Source organism: Pseudonaja textilis, chromosome 3 (assembly GCF_049901715.1).
Source record: "Pseudonaja textilis isolate UNSWEBS1 chromosome 3, rPseTex1.2, whole genome shotgun sequence".
NCBI lineage: Eukaryota > Metazoa > Chordata > Lepidosauria > Squamata > Elapidae > Pseudonaja > Pseudonaja textilis.
Genome location: NC_141992.1, coordinates 128,468,818 through 128,489,000, shown reverse-complemented (window position 1 = coordinate 128,489,000; position 20,183 = coordinate 128,468,818). Strand labels below are relative to the sequence as shown.

At 41.8% G+C, this 20,183-nt stretch overlaps 1 protein-coding gene across 12 annotated transcripts in view; it reads right to left on the bottom strand.

The window, feature by feature from the left end:
* Window positions 1–18,224, bottom strand: part of LOC113436585 (glutamate decarboxylase 1-like) — a 37,136-nt gene extending 18,912 nt beyond the window's left edge. Inside the window, exons 1-5 of one of the 12 annotated variants that reach the window (XM_087930738.1) lie at window positions 18,085–18,224; window positions 16,881–16,970; window positions 12,531–12,665; window positions 11,829–12,071; window positions 9,816–9,906 (exon numbers count right to left, since the gene is read on the bottom strand). In XM_087930738.1, the coding sequence (XP_087786864.1) occupies window positions 9,816–9,906; window positions 11,829–12,071; window positions 12,531–12,665; window positions 16,881–16,923 (512 nt within the window). In that variant the 5' untranslated portion in view covers window positions 16,924–16,970; window positions 18,085–18,224. Of the gene's footprint in view, window positions 1–9,815; window positions 9,907–11,828; window positions 12,072–12,530; window positions 12,666–16,686; window positions 17,041–18,084 lie in introns of those variants that run through there. The other 11 variants (XM_087930739.1, XM_087930741.1, XM_087930744.1 and 8 more) reach the window with 11 other exon arrangements.
* Between the last annotated feature and the right edge of the window lie 1,959 nt (window positions 18,225–20,183).

The window sequence follows — 20,183 nt, the reverse complement described above, 5'->3', positions numbered from 1 at the left end:
GCTGATGGTTTTGTCACTTTTGAATGCTGGCGGTGCTGTCACTCTAGTGGTAGCATGAGACGGAGTGTATAACCCACACAAGTGGGTCAGGTAGTGCAGCTCATCCAGGATGGCACATCAATGTGAGCTGTGGCAAGAAGGCTTGCTGTGTGTGTCAGCATAGTGTCCAGAGCATGGAGGTGCTACCAGGAGACAGGCCAGTACACCAGGAGACATGGAGGAGGCTGTAGGAGGGCAACAACCCAGCATCAGGACCGCTACCTCCACCTTTGTGCAAGGAGGGACAGGAGGAGCACTGCCAGAGTCCTGCAAAATGACCTCCAGCGGGCCACAAATGTGCATGTGGCTGCTCAAACAGTCAGAAACAGACTCCATGAGAGTGGTATGAGGGCCCGACGTCCACAGGTGGGGGTTGTGTTACAGCCCAACACCATGCAGGATGTTTGGCATTTGCCAGAGAACACCAAGATTGGCAAATTTGCCACTGGTGCCCTGTGCTTTTCACAGATAAAAGCAGGTTCACACTGAGCACATGTGACAGACGTGACAGGGTCTGGAGACGCTGTGGAGAATGTTCTGCTGCCTGCAACATCCTCCAGCCCTCCATGTGCTCGCCAGAGGTAGCCTGACTGCCATTAGGTACCGAGATGAGATCCTCAGACCCCTTGTGAAACCATATACTGCTGCAGTTGGCCCTGGGTTCCTCCTAATGCAAGACAATGCTAGATCTCATGTGGCTGGAGTGTGTCAGCAGTTCCTGCAAGACGAAGGCATTGATGCTAAGGACTGGCCTGCCCATTCCCCAGACCTGAATCCAATTGAGCACATCTGGGACATCATGTCTCGCTCCATCCACCAACGCCACGTTGCACCAGACTGTCCAGGAGTTGGGGGATGCTTTAGTCCAGGTGTGGGAGGAGATCCCTCAGGAGACCATCCGCCACCTCATCAGGAGCATGCCCAGGCATTGTAGGGAGGTCATATAGGCACGTGGAGGCCACACACACTACTGAGCCTCATTTTGACTTGTTTTAAGGACATTACATCTAATTTGAATCAGCCTGCAGTGTTTTGTTCCACTTTAATTTTGAGTGTAACTCCAAATCCAGACCTCCATGGTTTGCTAAATTTGATTTCCATTCATAATTTTTGTGTGATTTTGTTGTCAGCACATTCAACTATGTAATGAACAAAGTATTTAATAAGAATATTTCATTCATTCAGATCTAGGATGTCTTATTTTTGTGTTCCCTTTATTTTTTTGAGCAGTGTATTACACTTGAATGTAAATGTTTAAGCCTTGTAAATTAGATTTTTTTTAAAGACAGTGATGTGTGTGCATGAGCCTTTGGTGATATGTAGACACTAGTTGTGATTAGTTAATTTATACTAGCTTGTATTTAATTGTGTTTGGGTGTTCCCTACTTTAAACATGGCAAATAATAAATAGAAAAGCATCTATGAAGTCAGTCTTCTTTAACTAACTTGGTTCCTAACCTGGTTTTATCAAACTCTGCCATTCTCTATTGGCACAGTCTCAGCTCACTGGTGGTGATGGGATGGGGGGATGTAAGCCACAATCCAAACACAGAAGCAGAAAAGCAGCAGGGCCAAACAGGTTTTGAGGTCAAATCCAATTAGATTTCCTTTTTTTTTAGATCAAAATGCTACCTTGTATCTGCCTGACTTGTTCTCTGTTGTTTATGATTAAATGTTTTAGTCACAGTTTTGTTTATCAGCATTTTACAATTACTATACTTCACATTTTAATGATTTTAAATCAATATCATTCCACTTTTGAATGTCTTAGACATATTATAAAAAAGATTGAATGAACAATTCTTATAGAATTACAGATTCCATATATAGCATTTATCATCTGCAGAAGAATTTTCCTATTTTCATCCCTTAAAGTAAATACCACTGTATCAAATGTAAGTCCAGAATGTAGAGCTCAAGGCCAGAAAGATGCGTGGTGGTCTACCCAAAATATGTTCCATTAGTAAAGTTCTGAAATGTTATGGTACTCCATAAAATCCAAACACATTATTGCTAGACGTGAGGACAAATACCTTATATTAATGAGTGACTTGAAAGTGAATACATCCTAAACATTTTTCAATTTGCTTTTAACCATCAGACTAGAATTCACAATCAGCTTCAGATTTGGTAGTTCACATACATCTGGCCACACCAAACGGCAGCCATTTTCTCTATTTACAATGTGAGTACCAGTTAAATTTGATGTAAAAGCCTTGTCATAGACCCATAAAAGTAAGAACTCTAACCAGGGAAAATGTGATGGCCATTCTCTTTCACATTTTTTTTACTGTTATAAGATTCCTATTTCTTCTGCCTCTCTTTTGTCACCTCTCTGTAATGTTGATTGAACGCATCTATAGTGCACTTCTATATTTTTTCTCTGAGCTATTCTAAAACTCTCTAAATAAAATATCAGTGTAATGAACTTGTGTCCTAGAACCACCTTCTTCCCACCACTTTGGGATGAGAGAACTTTATTTCTATTTCATGTTGCTTCATATACCACATAAAGTAACTCGCTAGGATGGGCAGGCATATAAATCAAATAAATCAATACATAAAAGTTGTGTTGGCCCATTCTAACTTTTCTATCGTATAGAAAAGTTCGTATCGTATTGAAACTTAAGTTTCCAGGAGGATGTCCTTGAAAGAAAAGGAACTCTAATAGACTCCTTAATAGAAAATGCATATAAAATGTGAACAATAGTACAAATTGTTTTCACGTCCATACAAAATGGGCAAGGTGAAGCTATAGTTGCATATTGTTATGCTTGAGGTTTTAGGTTCCTGGGCAACTAAGAGTTTAATTTTATACACTAATTTTAAATATCAAACATGCTGCACATAGATCAAACTGTTTAGCAATGAAATTGGAGCTTTTTTCAAAGCTTTTGAAGAGTTGAACTGATGCCATCTTGTATCACAAAAGGTTCTCTTTGTTCCATTCAAATTATTAGATACTTAACCCAGAAGAGGAAAATGATTAAATTTTCTGACATTTTGTATAATTTGCCATGACTGTTAATTCTCTTTGTATCTGAAGTTCTCAACAACCTTCCTATCAACTCCTGTGATTTTTTTCCAACAATCCTTCCCCCTCCATTTCTTGCACAATGCCATCTTGTTAAAATTTTATCATGGAGATGAATTCTGATGCTCAGAATGTTACACGGGTGACTGTAGCATTACCAAAAGTGTTATGTCCTGAGGACTCAAGGAGTTCTCACTCAGGTCCACTCACTTTGTGTGGGCGTTATTCCCCCATTCCCCATTGGTTGGTTCTCCCCAGCAGCCAGCTATAAAAGCAGGCTGCGGGGTCCAACTGGCTGCTGATTGCTGCGAGCCAGTTCCAGGCTTGGCAAGCACGGTCAGCCCTTTATTTGTAAAATAAAGTACTGTTGCACTCATGCTCTGGTTCAGCCTCTCATTGCTCAAACTTAACACTGGCGACGAGGATGGGATGGCTACCAGAAGCACCTTGCAACCGCTGAGTCACTAGCCACCGATCTACAGCCCAGAGAGAGCGATCAGCTGGCGACAAGGAAACGCTGATCCGCAGCCAGAGAGAGCGGTCAGCTAGCGAAACGAGCGATCAAAAAGAGCAAACGCAGATCCGCAGCCAGAGAAAGCGGTCTGAGTCAAATAGTTAGAAGCGTCTGTAGCCGCTTGTTAGCCCGCTACGGGAAAGTGAAGCGCTGCGAGCCGCAGCCGCTCTGCACTTGGCGCGAAATTCAAGCGGGTGTCATTTGAATTTCGAGCCAGTAGGAATCACAGCACAGCGCTGTAGAGAGTCACTAACGCCCACTTTTTGGCGCGAATCAAGACACATCCAACGGCTAGCAGCCAACGTGGTAACCCAGAGAGAGAGAAAGAGAGGGTAGCAAAAAACCTCTCCAGAGCTGATATCACTAGTAACTCACGAGCGTTCGTAGTCCCAGAGAGATTTTTCCGCAGGTAGCCCAGCCGTTCCAGCACCATGAGTTCCAATCCAGTATTCCCGGCGTTAAACCAGACGAAGAGAAGTGGGAATCGTATAAGAACCGTTTCAATCATTACATCGATGCGGTCGGCCTGTCGGATGCGGAGAGCATCGGAAAAATCCTATTTCCTAATCTACTGAGGAGCCACCATTTACGATACCGCTGCAGCACTCGTGGCGCCGAGAGAATTGAAAAACGTTCCGTGGTCCGGTTGCTTGAGATCCTCACAAACCACTATGCTCCCAGGCCTTCACAAATCGCCAGGAGGTTCACGTTCCGAATGAGGAAGCAATCAAGTAAGGAGACCATCAACCAATATATGGCCGCCCTCAGAACAGCAGCCCTGCACTGCGGGTTTGGAACATACCTGGAGGACATGCTCCTCGATCAATTAGTTTGTGGGGTCAAGGATCTCAACCTACAGAGGCGACTGCTAGCTAAAAAGACCTCAACCTCGCGCAAGCAGTAGAGGAGGCCCTAGCAGCCGAGCTAGCAACGAACTCAGCCACCGAAATTCAGGGCCCAAGCGCCAAGCTAGCAGCGTTCCCAGTCCATTCCGAAGAGGTGGAAGCGGAGGAAGGCCACAACGATGAGAACGATGTCCATCGCCTCACCAATGACAGACGGTCGCAGGTAGGGGCCAAACAAGAATACACCGTCCACCCAAGCACATCACCCTGTGCCTAGCCTGTGGGGATCACATCAAGGGCCACCTGCAAGTTTAAAGGAGCCGTTTGCAACAACTGCCATAAGAGGGGCACATTGCGAGAGTCTGCCAAGCCCCCAAAGCGCTGCACAAAGACCCCGTCCTCGCACTCGGGACCACAGAGGCAAGTATTAAACTGTCGCACGCACCGCCTTGCCAGGCGTACTTGCCACTCTGTTAGTAAAATTTCTCTCTCCGTTTCCCTAGAAGGTAAACCGTGCCACATGGAGGTTGACACAGGGTCAGCGCTCTCAATAATCTCGTGGAACACCCTCAAGAGACTCCACCCCAGCCTATCTACTACCCGGCTTCAGAGATGCCAGTTCGGTCTGAAGGACTACCAGGGGAAGGCCATTCCCGTGATCGGCAGAGGCAAGTTCTTTGTCAGTTTTAGAGCTTTTAAAGGCCACCTACCTCTAGTGGTAGTTAACGGCAATCTACCCACCTTATTGGGGCTCGATTGGTTTCCCCACCTCGGCCTAGGGTTAACAGGAGTCCATGCTGTCTCAACCTCAGACACTGACTCCTTATTCGCTGACTACGCAGATGTGTTCAGCGAGGAGCTGGGGTGTTATAATGGAACCCCATCTCGTTCACCGTTGACCCCCAGGCAGTCCCAATCAGATTAAAACCACGTGAGAGTTCCATTTGCTATTCGACCAAAACTAGACGCTGAATTGGATAAACTACTAAAACAAGGGGTCATTGAGCCAACAGATTTCGCCAAGTGGGAGACGCCCATTGTCACACCCTCAAAAAGATGGTAGCCTGAGAATTTGCTCGGACTACAAGACAACAATCAATAAATATTTACAAGTTAGCACCTATCCCGTGCCCGTCATTCAGCACTTATTGCATACATTCGAACCGGGCAGTATTTTTGCTAAATTGGACATGTCTCAAGCATATCAACAGTTCCCTGTTGATAACCAAACAGCGGAACTTCAGACCATCGTCACTCACAGGGGTGCCTTCCGATGCAAGCGTCTCCAATTTGGCGTAAGTGTTGCCCCGGTATTTTTCAATCCCTCATGGAGCGGATTTTACAGGGCCTCCTGGTGTAGTACCCTACTTCGACGACATCTTGGTATCGGCCAGGGACAGACCCCAACTCTTCCAGAGAGTGCGAGCAGTGTTAGAGAGGTTCAGACAGCATGGCCTCAAGTTAAAAAAAAAAAAATGCGCCATTGCCACTAGACAGGTGGACTTTCTGGGTTATAAAATTGACGCCTCTGGCATTCACCCCCTGGAGTCCAAGGTCAGGGCGATCCACGAAGCTCCCACACCGACCTCCAAAACGGAGCTACAAGCTTTCTTGGGACTCCTAAACTTTTATGCATCCTTTTTGCCCCATAAAGCCTCAGTAGCCGAACCCCTACACAGATTACTAGACAAAAAGTCACCGTGGCACTGGGGGCACAAAGAAGACCAGGCGTTTAACGCCGTCAAATCACTACTTACGTCAGAGGCAGTGCTCATACAATTCGACCCCAACCTTCCTTTAGTACTGGCAGCAGACGCATCCCTTTTGGAATTGGGGCGGTCCTTAGTCACCGACTCGCCAATGGTGCCGAGGCCCCCATCGCCTTTTTCTCCAGGACGCTCTCGGCCACGGAGCGAAATTACAGCCAAATAGACAAGGAAGCCCTAGCAGCTGTTGCAGCCGTGAAAAAGTTTCATGAATTCCTTTTTGGCCACTTCTTGAACTGGTCACCGACCATAAGCCCCTCCTGGGCCTACTGGCCGGTGACAAACAGACACCTCAAGTCCTCTCCCCTCGGATGACAAGATGGACACTTTTCCTAGCGGCCTACTCATACAAACTTATCCACCACCCGGGCAAAACCCTATCCCACGCTGACGCGCTCAGTCGCTGCCCTTACCCGCTCCAGCTGAAGACCCAGCTCCTGTCAATGCCATTTTTGAAATCACCCAGTTGGACCTGCCCATCACCGCCCTTGACATCGCCGCCAAAACCAAGGCAGACCAAACGCTTGCCCAGGTGCTCGACTGGGTGAGGAGGGGGTGGCCGGGAGGAGGCAATGTTGATAACAAATTCGCACCCTTTAAGACTCGCATGCAGGAGCTGTCCAGTTTGCAGGGTTGTCTTCTGTGGGGCACTCGGTGGTCATTCCGACCTCGCTGCGTGCGAGTCCTGGAAGCGTTGCACGAGGGACACCCGGCATTGTGAGAATGAAGGCGTTGGCACGCAGCTACGTGTGGTGGCCGGGTCTAGACGAGGACATTGTCAATTGGGTAAGTTCCTGCAGCATTTGCCAGGAATCCCGTCCTGCTCCCCCATCGCCACCCCTACCAGATGGGAGAGCGCCAGCACCCCTGGTCTAGAATCCATATCGATCTGGCCGGCCCGTGCATGGAAAGATGTTCCTAGTGGTCGTGGACGCTTATTCCAAGTGGATAGACGTGGCACAGCTATCCACGACCACCACACTAGCAATCACCAACGTGTTAACGCGCCTGTTCGTTACACATGGACTACCCGACTCCTTGGTCTCCGATAATGGCCCACAGTTCGCATCAGTAGAATTCAGCGTTTTGCAGCCAACCTAGGCATTCGCCACATTTTCACAGCCCATTTCACCCTGCGAGTAATGGGTTGGCTGAAAGGGCCGTCAGGACCACCAAAGAGGCCCTCGCTAGGTTTGGCAGAGATGACTGGCACCACAAACTCTCACGGTTCCTGATGAGCCAGCACTCAACCCCCTGTACAGTCACCAATAAGTCCCCAGCGGAACTTCTGATGGGCCGGCGCCTGAGGACTGTATTAGATAGACTGCACCCACAATACTGCCCTGACTCTCCCCTTGCTTCCACTTCGGGGGTTAGACATTTTATGTTACAGGAGCTGATATTCGCAAGGAATTTCGCTGGGGACCCACTTTGGATTCCGGGCGAGGTCATCGCCGTCACCGGGCCGAGATCGTATAGAGTCAGGCTGGAGGATGGTCGCGTCTGGAGGAGACACATAGACCAACTCAGAAGGCGCCTCAGCAACCTCGCAAACAAGAATCCAGAGTCTCCAGTCGAAGGGGAACCGTCTCATCCGCCACCCAGCCACACCGCACCCAGTGACCAGTCTGCGCCAGCGGTCGTTCTGGTCAGCCCAAACTCGGACGACAGTGCCCAGAGAGTTGACCAACCGGATCCAACCCTCGAGAGCTCGACCCCAGAAACCAACCCGGTGGTTTCCGAGGATGCCCAGTCCAGAGAGAGTGTTGGCGACACTATGCCAGCTCAACCGTCACAGACTGATACCGAACAGTCAGACAATGTTCCCGAGTTGCGCCGCTCCGGGCGCCAACACAAACCCCCATCTACCTCAAGGACTATGCGTGTTGCATCTGGGGGAAGGGGTGTTATGTCCTGAGGACTCAAGGAGTTCTCACTCAGGTCCACTCACTTTGTGTGGGCGTTATTCCCCCATTCCCCATTGGTTGGTTCTCCCAGCAGCCAGCTATAAAAGCAGGCTGCGGGGTCCAACTGGCTGCTGATTGCTGCGAGCCAGTTCCAGGCTTGGCAAGCACGGTCAGCCCTTTATTTGTAAAATAAAGTACTGTTGCACTCATGCTCTGGTTCAGCCTCTCATTGCTCAAACTTAACAAAAAGTATTTCAATTCTTTTCTGGCTTGAGCAGAAGAACTACCCTCTTCTATATTCTCTATATTAAGCACTATTAATATTGATAGGTGAACTACTTGAGAGCTAAAGTTTGTTTTCAGCAATAAATGCCAAATTATTTTTGTTTCTCTTGAATAAAAGAAAAAAATGGTGGAGAAAGTACAGGCTTGGTTTAAAACAATTCATTTAGTGACTGTTCAAAGTTACACTGGCACTTGAAAAAAAGTGACCATTTTTCACAGTTACAACTTGTGCATCATGTGATCAAAATTCAGATGCTTGGCAACTGGTTCACAGTTCTCACTGTTGCTCTGTCCCAAGATCATGTGATTCCCTCTGGAGACCTTCTGTCAAGCAAAGGCAAAGGGGAAGCCAGATTCACTTAACAACCATGTTAGAAACTTAACAACTGCAGGGATTCACTTAACAACTCAGGCCGGAAAGATCGTAAAATGGGGCAAAACTCACTTAACAAAAGTTAACAGAAATTTTGGGTTCAATTGTAGAGGTTAAGGACTATCTGTACTACTAATGAGACTAGAAAACTGTCAGCATTCATAGGCCTTTCCTTTTGGATCAACAGAAAAAAGAACTAAACAATGTCAACATGCTAAGCTTTCATTTGCACTTATTATTTATTGCACATGATCCAACAAGTCAATTAGACACAATGTATCAAGGATTCATCATTTAAAGTTTCAATCAGAGTTTTCTTAATAGATTTGGGAAAACTGAGGAGTTGCTAAGCTCCCCAAGTTCTAAGAACTTAGTGGAGCATGCTGTTCATGCTTCTTACCCATCCCACAAAAGGAAATAGTCTTTAAGGAGTGGTAATTTATAGATTTCTCAGAACAAAATTCAAAATCCAGATGGGAATTTGTTTCCATGTGCTTTTTATTAAGAAAGAAAGCATGGAAGCATGAGCAGCTTAATCCTAAAGAGAAACTTATTTTTTTTCCAGTAGAAAAATGTGTCTTTTTATAGAACAGTATACACATACTTCCAATGCATTGCAAATGCTTATTTATTTGATTTACATACTTCCCAGATGGTAAATATATTTTGTTCTATATAAACACGTAAAAATTGAGAACCACATGGAAATGGAAAAAATTAAGGTGGCAATATAAAAGGCTAGTATAAAAGAAATAAAAGTAACACATTAAAAAAAACCAAATAGTTATTGGAACATCTTGTTTTAGTATTTTAAAAAGTATGTATTCCTGTGCTTATATGCACAGACATGTGTGTATGTGCACAGGCAGGCACATATATAAAGAACATTTCACTGAGGTTGGTGGTCCTGGAAGAATGTTTGTACCAACGAAGTCCTTTCCTTGTTGGAACTCAACGAATCTTTTCATTCTTAAAGAGCAATTAAATATTCTGCTGAAATATTATTTAATCTTATATTAATTCCTATATAAAACCGGGATTATAGTACATACATGTTTGTATTTGCAGTAGCTGTCAACCATTCTCCAACAAGTCCTATAATGTCAAGGCCACTGGAGAGTTGGTTGAAATAACGGGGATGTCCTTAAAAATATAAATGATAGAAATACATCATTTTAAGACACTTCTTACTATTGCAGTAAAGAAGCCAGTTGGAACATGGTGTAAAAAAGCTTTTTGCCCACATGCCTTAGTGTTTTCTATGTAAAAAGAGTTCACATTTTTATGGGGCTATAATATCCATCAAAACATTCATGGCACAGCAATGAACAAAGAACAAAAGCCTCCTCAGAAATCTGCATTACAAAAGACATTTCTGAGAGATGCGTCTGAGAAAGAGTAGTATCAAAAATTATACAGTCCATGGAAGTTTGCGCCACGGAGATTTATATTTTAAAAGTCTACATCAGAAAAGCTTAAAAACATAAAATCTAGTATCAGAGTGAAAGAAAGGCAAAGGACATCCCCCATCCCTTAAAATTATAGTCTCTATTGAGAATTGGCATTTGCAGGCATCTGCTAATGCATGAAAAGTAATGGAATTAGTTTAGCTAGTAAAATCCTCAGAACATGCTTGCTCAGGGTGAACAAGGCAATTGTGTGCACAAGAAACCCGAGGGCCACAATATTAGGGAAATATATATTGAAAAAAGTTTTACAGGTACGTCAAAGGGAAACGTTTAAGAAAAGAGGAACTTGGAGAGGGGGGGTATAGTATCCTAATTATAGCATCATGTGCTACTTGTTACTGGAAAACAGGGGAAAATGTACTGATGACTCCTAGGCATTGCAAATGCAAGTTAAGCAATATTAACAATATTGCCTTAAGGAGGGCTTATGGAGAAGTATTTATACTACTGTATTTATTACTATTGCAGGAGTGTCCTTGACATGGGGCTAATGGGAACGAACCCCTGTGTCCTTTCTTCTGTGCAGAATAAAGCTTTTGTAAATCTCCACCTGGGTGTGTAGTTTATTGGGCATTGCACGCCGAGCAGAAAACCAGTTTTCTGGGACAACAAGGAGACTTTGTATTTAGTTCTGGGAAGTGCCATTTTTCCTGACTTGGCTTCACCCTCTGCTCAGTTTCTCTTTCCCTGCAGCACTTGAACCTCTTAATATGCTTGCTTGTTTGCAGTTTTTCATCTTTCACCCTTCTCTCTGCATTTTCTCAAAATTTCTGCAGGCTTTGTGAAAATAACAGATATAAATTTCAGATATAAATTTCAAATCCATTAAAATACCTAATACCTTTTCCATGCAGACAGCTATATTATTAGTCACTCGCTCAGACAAGCTGTGTTTGCTTCCTTCTATCAGGCTCCAAAGGTAATAGGCCACATGAAAAAAAAAATCACACCTGGAAGAGATTTTTGTGCCCCTTTTCCCTCTCTTTGACTTAAGAGTAAAAGACTGTAATTCCAAATAAAACTTGACATGTAAAGTTTTTGTCGTATGAGCAGGACAGAAGGTTATTGCAAGAGCACTCAGACTTATATACTGCTTCACAGTGCTTTACAGCCCTCTCTAAGCAGTTTACAGAGTCAGCATGTTGCCCCTGACAATTTGGGTCCTCATTTAACCAACCTCGGAAGGATGGAAGGACGAGTGAACCTTGAGCCAATAAGACTCAAACTGCTGAACTGCTGGCAGCCAGCATTCAGCAGAAATAGTATGCAGTACTGTGTTCTAACCACTGCACCACCATGGCTCTTATATAGGTATATGCATTCCTTTCTCCACCATGCAAACAAGGCAAGTGTAGATACTAGTTTTGTGTCTATGCTGAAGTGGAGTTTTGGGGGAAAAAAATCAGTTGTTTATTACGTGAATAAATATAGTAGTATAAAAAGAACCAACAACTGGTCAGTAAGTGAGGACTACCTGTGTTTGGAAGCATTTTGCCTTTAAAAGTGAAGGTTTCATTTAGATGATGAACAGATGTGGGAACATCTGACGGAATTGCTTAAAACAGTTCTGCAAAATCACATTGTACTGTTAGTTACCTGTTTTAACACCATATTTCAAAGTGTCCCTGCAGTCCACAAGAATTTGCTCTAGAGATTCAGGGTGATCAGAAAGTTCCAAATTGAAGCTTTCTAGCCCTTCCAGAAGCTGATGTGGATGGTGGAAATCAAGCACTTTGTTCTTTCTGTCAAGAGTCTTTTTGATGTAACTGAAGATAATATCCACCACTTCATGAAGAAAATGTTTGGTGCATTCCTCACCATTCCAAGCTGGCAACAAATCTAAGGAAACAGCCCCCATTAAAACAACATGTTGTGAAAAGTAGAATTTAAAAGGAAAAGTAATGATAGATCTGAAACAAAGAATTGCCACATGGTTGGAGGATTCTTTCAAAATTGTACTTCCTTAACGGGATAGAAAAATAAAGGTCTTCTAGTTCTTTCATTGTTTTTTGGCTTTATAAAAAGATAAGGCACTTTTTCAAACTTTCCTAAATAAGCCTGTTAAAATTAAAAACGTTAAGCCATTTCCAAGAATAGATAATTTTACTGAGAGTGATACCCTACAAAAATTAAGAAAGTAAATAAAGTGGTGGAACAAAACTTTATTCTCTTTAGAAAAGAACAAAGCCATTGAAATTTCCCTATATATGTTAACATGTATCCTTTCAAACACACAAACTGACAAATTAAAAGATGCACAAATTGAAAAACGTATTTTCAAATAAATGTTACTATCACCTGACCCATATACATTTGAAAAATTTGTTTCAACGTTTTGAAAAGCAGATTCTTTTTCTTTCTCTTCATATTCTCCATGGAAAGTGGAAATATGTTTGGATTTCTGTTGGTGAGGTTCTGAATGGGCTGGTCCATCTGGGAAAGTAGCACAAGAATAATCATATTTTCAAAAGTTACCATATCAATATTTGAGTAGCAGGTAAAAGATCTTAGATGATTAACTGTCATGGCAAAAGTAACTGCCCTAAAAGGTAGCCTCAAACAGGAATACAGAATTTTAGGAGCAAAAATGAAATAACTAATGTATTATTATTCTTCCTCTGACATTTTTATCTTCTTGGTACATAGTCTTAATTGATAGCTTTGATTGATATTATAATGATAAGTTTTCTAGAGTTGTAGTGTGTGATATCTTTCTCATCTCCAGCTATTTATTTTCTTTCTTTGGCTTATAATTTCAATTAATATATTTTTGTCTATCTTCAGCCATAAATGTGATTCTTAAACTTGCATATGTTGTATGTACAATGTTTACGGTTGTGGCCCACCAGTGGCCAGTGGAGCTGGCAGCAGATTTGGACAGTGAGGAGGTTGGGAAGGAACATGGGCCAGTCCTGGAGTCTGGGAAAGGCTCTGACAAGTGCTCTGCAAAGGAAGCATCTGACAGTTATCAGCTGCCTTTGGAGTTGGAGATCAGTAGGGGCAGAAAAACAGCTGGAGCCTGTTCCCAGTGTGCGCCTGTAAAAGCTGCCAGGAGAAAGGAACAGTTAAGGAACAATGGTCGACTCGGGAATAAGGGCACAGATGGGTGCTGAATGGCCCCTCCCATAGGGAATAAAAAGGAGCGAAAGGGGAGAGGTGTTTGCAGGAGACAAGTACTGTAGTTCAATTCATTAGAGTGATGATCTGTTCCTGGCTTCTTGCCAAGTAATTTTTGCTACAGCGTGGTGTTTGGAAGATATTGGCCTGGCAATTCTCCAAGCCTGATAAAAGTCTGTAGTTGTGACATCTCATGAAAGACTGTTTGTTGGGACTTTGCTGGAGAGGAATTCACTTGAACCTAAGGGGTTTAACTATCAGGATGAAGAGTCTGCTTCATGATCTTGGGAAGCCTAGAATTGTTTACTTTTTAAACAATTTTTTGACACTGAAATATTCAGTGTGACTGCAAATGTTTAATATGCTGGTTTGCTTTGAATACCATATTTAATATACACAAAGGAAAAACAACTTAAATATCAGGTTCCTAAACATAAGAACAGTCTTATCTCACTTTCATCTCACTTATGCTTTGGTAGACTGAAACCTCTGTCAATCTATCTGTGTTCAGGTGAAATTTTAATTTCATTAAAAATAAACTGAACAAAACAGAGAACAAATCATTATAAGGTAGAGGTGTAAGCCCCACAGTATAAATCAGATTAAAATGATGTCACCTTGCAAACATTACATTGCATAAGTGTTCTGGATTAGCTCTTTTTATAACCCAGATTTATAGCATTCAAAGAAAAGACTGAACATGCTCTCACTTTATTTTGTTCTGAACCCCCACCTTTTCTTTTCTGTGCTTAAAATAAACACGGGGTTTGCACTTCTTGTTTGGTCCAACATGATTCATCCACCAGGGGGGGGGGGGGGGGGGGGGGGGGGGGGGGGGGGGGGGGGGGGGGGGGGGTTCGAGGGGGGCATCCACCAGTTCTGAAGTGCCAGAATGCATCACCTGACCATTTGCCCTTCTACAGGAATCAAGGTGAACACAACTTCTGCCAATGTTTTCTTACTTTACCTCAGAACTAGTATTTTTCACTTTCTGATAGAAGAAGAGATAACAGCTGGTTTGTCTGCTACATTTCACTGAGTATAAACAATGGACTAGTATGTGTAGTTAAAGGAGCACACCTCCTCTCCCTTGTTGCTACAATGCACAACCATTTTATTTAGTCCTAAACTAAATGTGCTGCTCAGAAGAAATAATGCACTCTCTCTAAAATTCAAATTCTTCCATTTTCCCAAGTTTGGGTCCATAATCTTTCCTGCAAGGATTGTTCTAATAGGGTTTCACTTGTATGGCATTGTCTTCTGGTATGGCATTGTCTTCTGGTATGGCATTGTCTTCTGGTTTATCTATCTTTATTTTCTAGTTATGGTCTTGGGTGTTATGTCATCTGAGTACCAATTGATTGGTATATCTTCCTAGTGCTTGATTCCCCTTATTAATACTTTAGTAAGGAGAATTCTGAGGAATCCTGAAAAGTACCAAGTTATGGCCACCCTGGATCCAAGGTATTTAAGGGCTTTCTTTGTGTCCTTTATTGTACTTAGAAGAACATCATAGGTTTTATGGACATGCATTTTTCTGCATTAGTGTTAGTCTTTCCAGGAAGACCAGACAAGCTGCTACTACAGACATGTCGGGAACAACAAAGCACTTCTGGGTTGAAAGGATAGAATAGTAACACCATTGCCCAACTGGGGATCATTTTATATGCCCATTAAGTTGTCCACCAAAGTGGTACCCATCTATCTGCTTGCAGTTGTTCACTTTCAAACTGCTGGATTGGCAGGAGGTGAAGCATGTGTCAAGAGCTGATCCTAACTTGTGCCATCAACCAGGTCTGGAACATAGGCCTACCAATTTGTCAGCCAGAATCCTAACCATGAGCCACTGTGCTCCCTGTCTGATGAGTTCATTCGACTTTATTGTAGAACAGAAGCATTAACAGAACCTTTTAAATCTGGAAGTACAAATCTTCAGCCTGATGGGTTAAGTGGGATATTTTCTGAATTTCTTTCTCTGTCCACTATGTAGCTGTGGGAACAGCCTCCCATCTGATCATTCCCTGTTCTGTCTCGCCTTTCCTCTTTCCCAAAAGATGAAAGAGTACAAACTCACACAAACACAGGCAGGCAAGCTGGCTCAGACTTCACAGAGTTAATTCTTTGGAACTGATAATATTCTTGGCATTCCCACATGTCCTGCCCACCAAGTCCGAACTGGTAAAGTTTTACTCACAGAAAATCACAAGGCAGTCCACAAAAACAGTCATTCACGAAGAAAATCTGAAGTAAGGTTAAAGTTTGTCCCATACAAAGTTTCAGGAGAAAACACACCCACTTTTATCCCCTGTGGGGTGTGGCTCAATGACTCAGAACACTCTCTGCCCCTCCCACACCTCCTACATTGCTGCTCACATTTCTCCCTACGACGCTGCTTAGAATCGAGCCAACACTCTTCCTCTTTACTCCCTGTCAGGGGCTGCTCCGATATGCCTTCCTCCTGATTAATCTCAGGCTGTTTCTCTCGGTTGTCTGATGGAACCTGAGGCATTATCAGGGAGGAAGGTCCTGGGGAGGAAGGCTTTCCCAGTTCCTCCTCTGACAGCATAGGCTCGGGAATCAGGGCCACAACAATTCCCTATGAAGTGTCTCCCCCACTCCCCCCAAAGACATCTCCCAAGGCCATTTGCAGGTATCATTACATGTGATTGGAGTAGTGGTTAAGGCTCCAGTATAGAAACCAAAAGACTAGTTTTAGTCCTGCATTAGGCATAAGTGCAGCATGAGCTAACCATCCTCTCAACCCTAAGAAGCAGGCAAGAGGGAACGAACCACTTCTGAAAAACTTTGCCTAGAAAACTGCAGGGTCTTTTTCAAGCAGACCAGGTGTCACTAAAACCCCACTAAAACACATCTTCCTGCATTACTTCTAAGAGCACATCGGTTTCTTACGAGTTTACATCTGCTGAACACTGCCATATGGCAACAATGAATCTACTGGCAAATGAAAACAACAAATGGTTACCTAGAAAAGTGAAATTATCATATGAAAAACAAAAACGGATTACTGTTTTTCTTTTTAATCAAAAGCACCATGTCCATAATAAAGCAGATGAAAGAGTCATGTGAGTTATGAAGTTCCATCATGAGACTCTAAACATATTTAAATCTTCAAGAAGGTTTCTTTGGTGTTTCTTTTTTTAAAATAAACTAATGTATTTGAAATTAAAAAAAAAAATCTCTTCTAACCTGGCAGGAAAGAAAAGAAAAGGGGTTGTAAGATTTAAGTGTTTCTTTTCCAGCACACTTTTTTTTCCATAAAACCCACAAATGAATTATATGGATCATTTTGAGATGTCCAGAGAAATACAAGCTTTACCTGCAAGAACTTTTTCTGCTCTTCTTGCAGGTGTTTTTCCATAGATATCTTCCAACTGTCATCCATTTCAAAATTGTCATCCATTTTCCCCATTCCCAAGATCTTGGTCAGCTGCAGAGCGATCCTAAAGCTATTTTCTGTTTAGGGAACTCTGGAAGAGCTAGGATATTTTTGGAGGGATGAGACAATGATACCTTTAGACTTACTTGTTGTATTGGTAATCATCTGGAAATCCATCTGTTTTCCTCTGAATAATCATGCACCACTGAGTAATATCAGCAATACTAAAAGGATAAGAAAAAATTGTAGCAATAGAACTGAATATAGGTATTCACAAATGCATGTCCTGCTGAATTTGTTTATTTTATTACAGAGCACATAGTTTTATATTTCTAGACTGCTCGGTGCTTCTGGACGTGCCACTACATGATTGGAAAATGTGTGGAGACAAAAGTTTCAGACTAAATTAAGGAACTTTTTCTTAAAGAGACATTGCTGATTTTATTACTTTAGCCATTTGTTCATTCTTATTCAAGTTCAGCAAACTGAACAAGAACTGATGAGAAATAAATACGTAACCATTAATATGGCTTGTTCTTCTATTTCTCCATCTTCCTGGAACAAACTTGTTCATGAAAAGAAGTTTTTATGAAAAGACGTTTTTGAAAAGAATGTGCTGTTGGCTGAATCAGGAAGAAAAAAAAGACTGTTCCATGAAATATCTTGGAATCTTCAGGACATACACAAAACAGGATATATCTAGAGATAAATCTGTGTTTGTTATTTGGAATGACTACCTCTTTGTCCTTTAAGAAATAGCTGATGGGAAACAAAAAAGTGTAAGAAAACACCTATGGAAGTACTTTGGCACAATGGTTTTTCTATAGCTCTATTTATACCTTCTTTGAGGTGGAATGAAATAATGTTATGCCAAAAACTATCTTGAAGTTTCTCAAAACTTTTTGTTCCTCTTCCAGAAATCTGGTTCTTATTCCAGCAGATAACCCTATTTTATTTTAGCTTTATTTTACAATTAAAAAGATAAAACTAGTGATTAAGGCATCAGCCTAGAAACCAGGAGATCAAGAGTTCTAGTCTGGCCTTAGGCATGAAATCCACCTGAGTGACTTTTGGTCAGATACTTTCTCTTGATCCAACTCACTTCACAATATTGTTGTGGGGAAAATAGGAAGAACAAGGAGTATGTTTGTTTATTTGTTTATATATTCATTCATTCATTTGGGTTGTTTATAAAAATACTAAAGGTGGGATGCAAAAAAATAACTACGGAAATTAAAAGCAAGAAGAAAAAAATAAAAAGTGCAGAAATTAAAGAAAAAGGAAAATAGAAAAGGAAAACACAACAAAATGGTAAAGAAAGGAAATATATAAACTTACGACTTCCTTTTTCATCACAAGTAGTAAATTATCACCACTTAAAATATAACAAGTGATATCTTCTTCCCATATATCTAATCAATAAGCAGACCCTTAAAGCTTTGTCATTTGATGGGTTTCAAAGACCAGTCATTGTGCAGGGTGCCAAGATGTCTGACTGACTGGTCAGTGTTTCTTCTTTCATACCATTTTTACAAGCAAGGAAGAGTAGCATAGATACAGCATTTGGATTGGAAAATAGATCCCACATGGGTGAAACCTTCCAACCAATCCATAAGACTAGTGGTGATGTTAGTAAAATGAGATCACCTATAAGCCTGGAAAGTCCGGGACTTTCCAACCCAACAAATAGAGGATGAGATCATGTAGTAACAAAGAGGCCCCTATAGGCTTCAGACACTGCAGTTTGCTGCTAGCATCTAGCACCATCCATAGGATCTCAGTAGCTACTACAGTCATTCAGTCCTGATCAACAGAGTTACTGGAGAAGACAATATATCTATTTTAACCTTGATTAAGTAAACCACCTTTAAATTCTGTCCTTATACTTTTAACGGTCTTTATTTTAATTCCAACAAATAATGTCCTGGATTCCTAGAACTTTATTTCTTTCCATTTTTTCTGTGCCCCTTCTTATAAAAGTCTATAAAATTTTAACATATCTTATAAATCCAATATGAGGAAATGATCTAGATCACTTTTTCAGTTTAATCTTTTAATTCTTAAGATATGAGCTAGTTTCATTTGTACATCCAGTGTAGGATCTTTTTCCATATCAATCCTGTACTCTGTTAAATCACTTTCAGATCAGTCTCAGTCTATCCTCTTCAGGGTAATCTTTGAAATAAAAATTGCAATCTTGCTAGTAATATGCAAGCTTGCTCCCTCCAAGAAGTAAGACACTTTTTCTTGGGTATCCCAATAATTTTTACTTTTTAGGTAAGGATCTAACTAAAAAGCCATTTCTACAGAATATGTAGTGTTTTTTATTTATTTATTTTTATTTATTTTATTTTGTCAAGTGATTATAAGATAACAGGTATAAGTATAAACATAGTTATGAATACATGAAATGGATACATATAAGAAAAATAAAAAAAAACAATAGGACAGGGGTGGTAGGCACAGTGGTGCGCTTATGCATGCCCCCTACAGACCTCTTAGGAAAGGGGTGAGGTCAACAGTAGACAGTCTAAGGTTAAAGTTTTTGGGGTTTGGGGAAGAAACCACAGAGTCAGGTAGAGTATTCCAGACATTGACCACTCTGTTGCTGAAGTCGTATTTCTTGCAATCAAGTTTGGTGTGGTTTACCTTGAGTTTGTATCTATTGTTTGCTCTTGTATTGTTATGGTTGAAGCTGAAGCAATCATTAACAGATAGGACATTGCAATATATAATTTTATGTACTATACTTAGATCAGACCGAAGTGGTGGAGTTCTAGGTTTCCTAGGTCTAGAATTTCAAGTCTGGTGGCATAAGGTATTCTGCAATGAGTAGAGGAGTGGAGAACTCTTCTTGTGAAATATTTCTGGACTTTCTCAACTGTATTTATATCAGATACGTGATGCGGATTCCAGACTGATAAGCTGTATTCGAGTATTGTTCTAGCAAATGTTTTGTATGCTCTAGTTAGTAGTATGATATTACCAGAGAAAAAGCTATGCAGGATTAGGTTAACAACTCTTAATGCCTTTTTGGCTATGTAGTTACAGTGGGCTCTAGCACTTAGATCATTAGAGAAGAGTACTGCAAGGTCCTTGACAGAGTTTGGCTCATCAACAAGGTCTTGACTATTTAGCTTGTATTTTATTTTCTGTTTTTTTTTTTTGCCAATATGTACGACAGAGCATTTATTTGTTGAGATCTGAAGTTGCCATTTGTTTGACCATTCTGATACATAGCCAGGGTCTTTTTGAAGGGTGGCAGTATTGTCTGTGGTGTTGAACAGCTTTACAAGATCAGTGAAGAGAACGCAGTTGCTCTTAATATGATCACAGAGGTCATTTATGTAGAGTATGAAGAGAGTTGGTCCTAGAACACTGCCTTGGGGGACACCACTGTTGACAGGTACAGAATTTGATAGGACGCTCCCAATTTT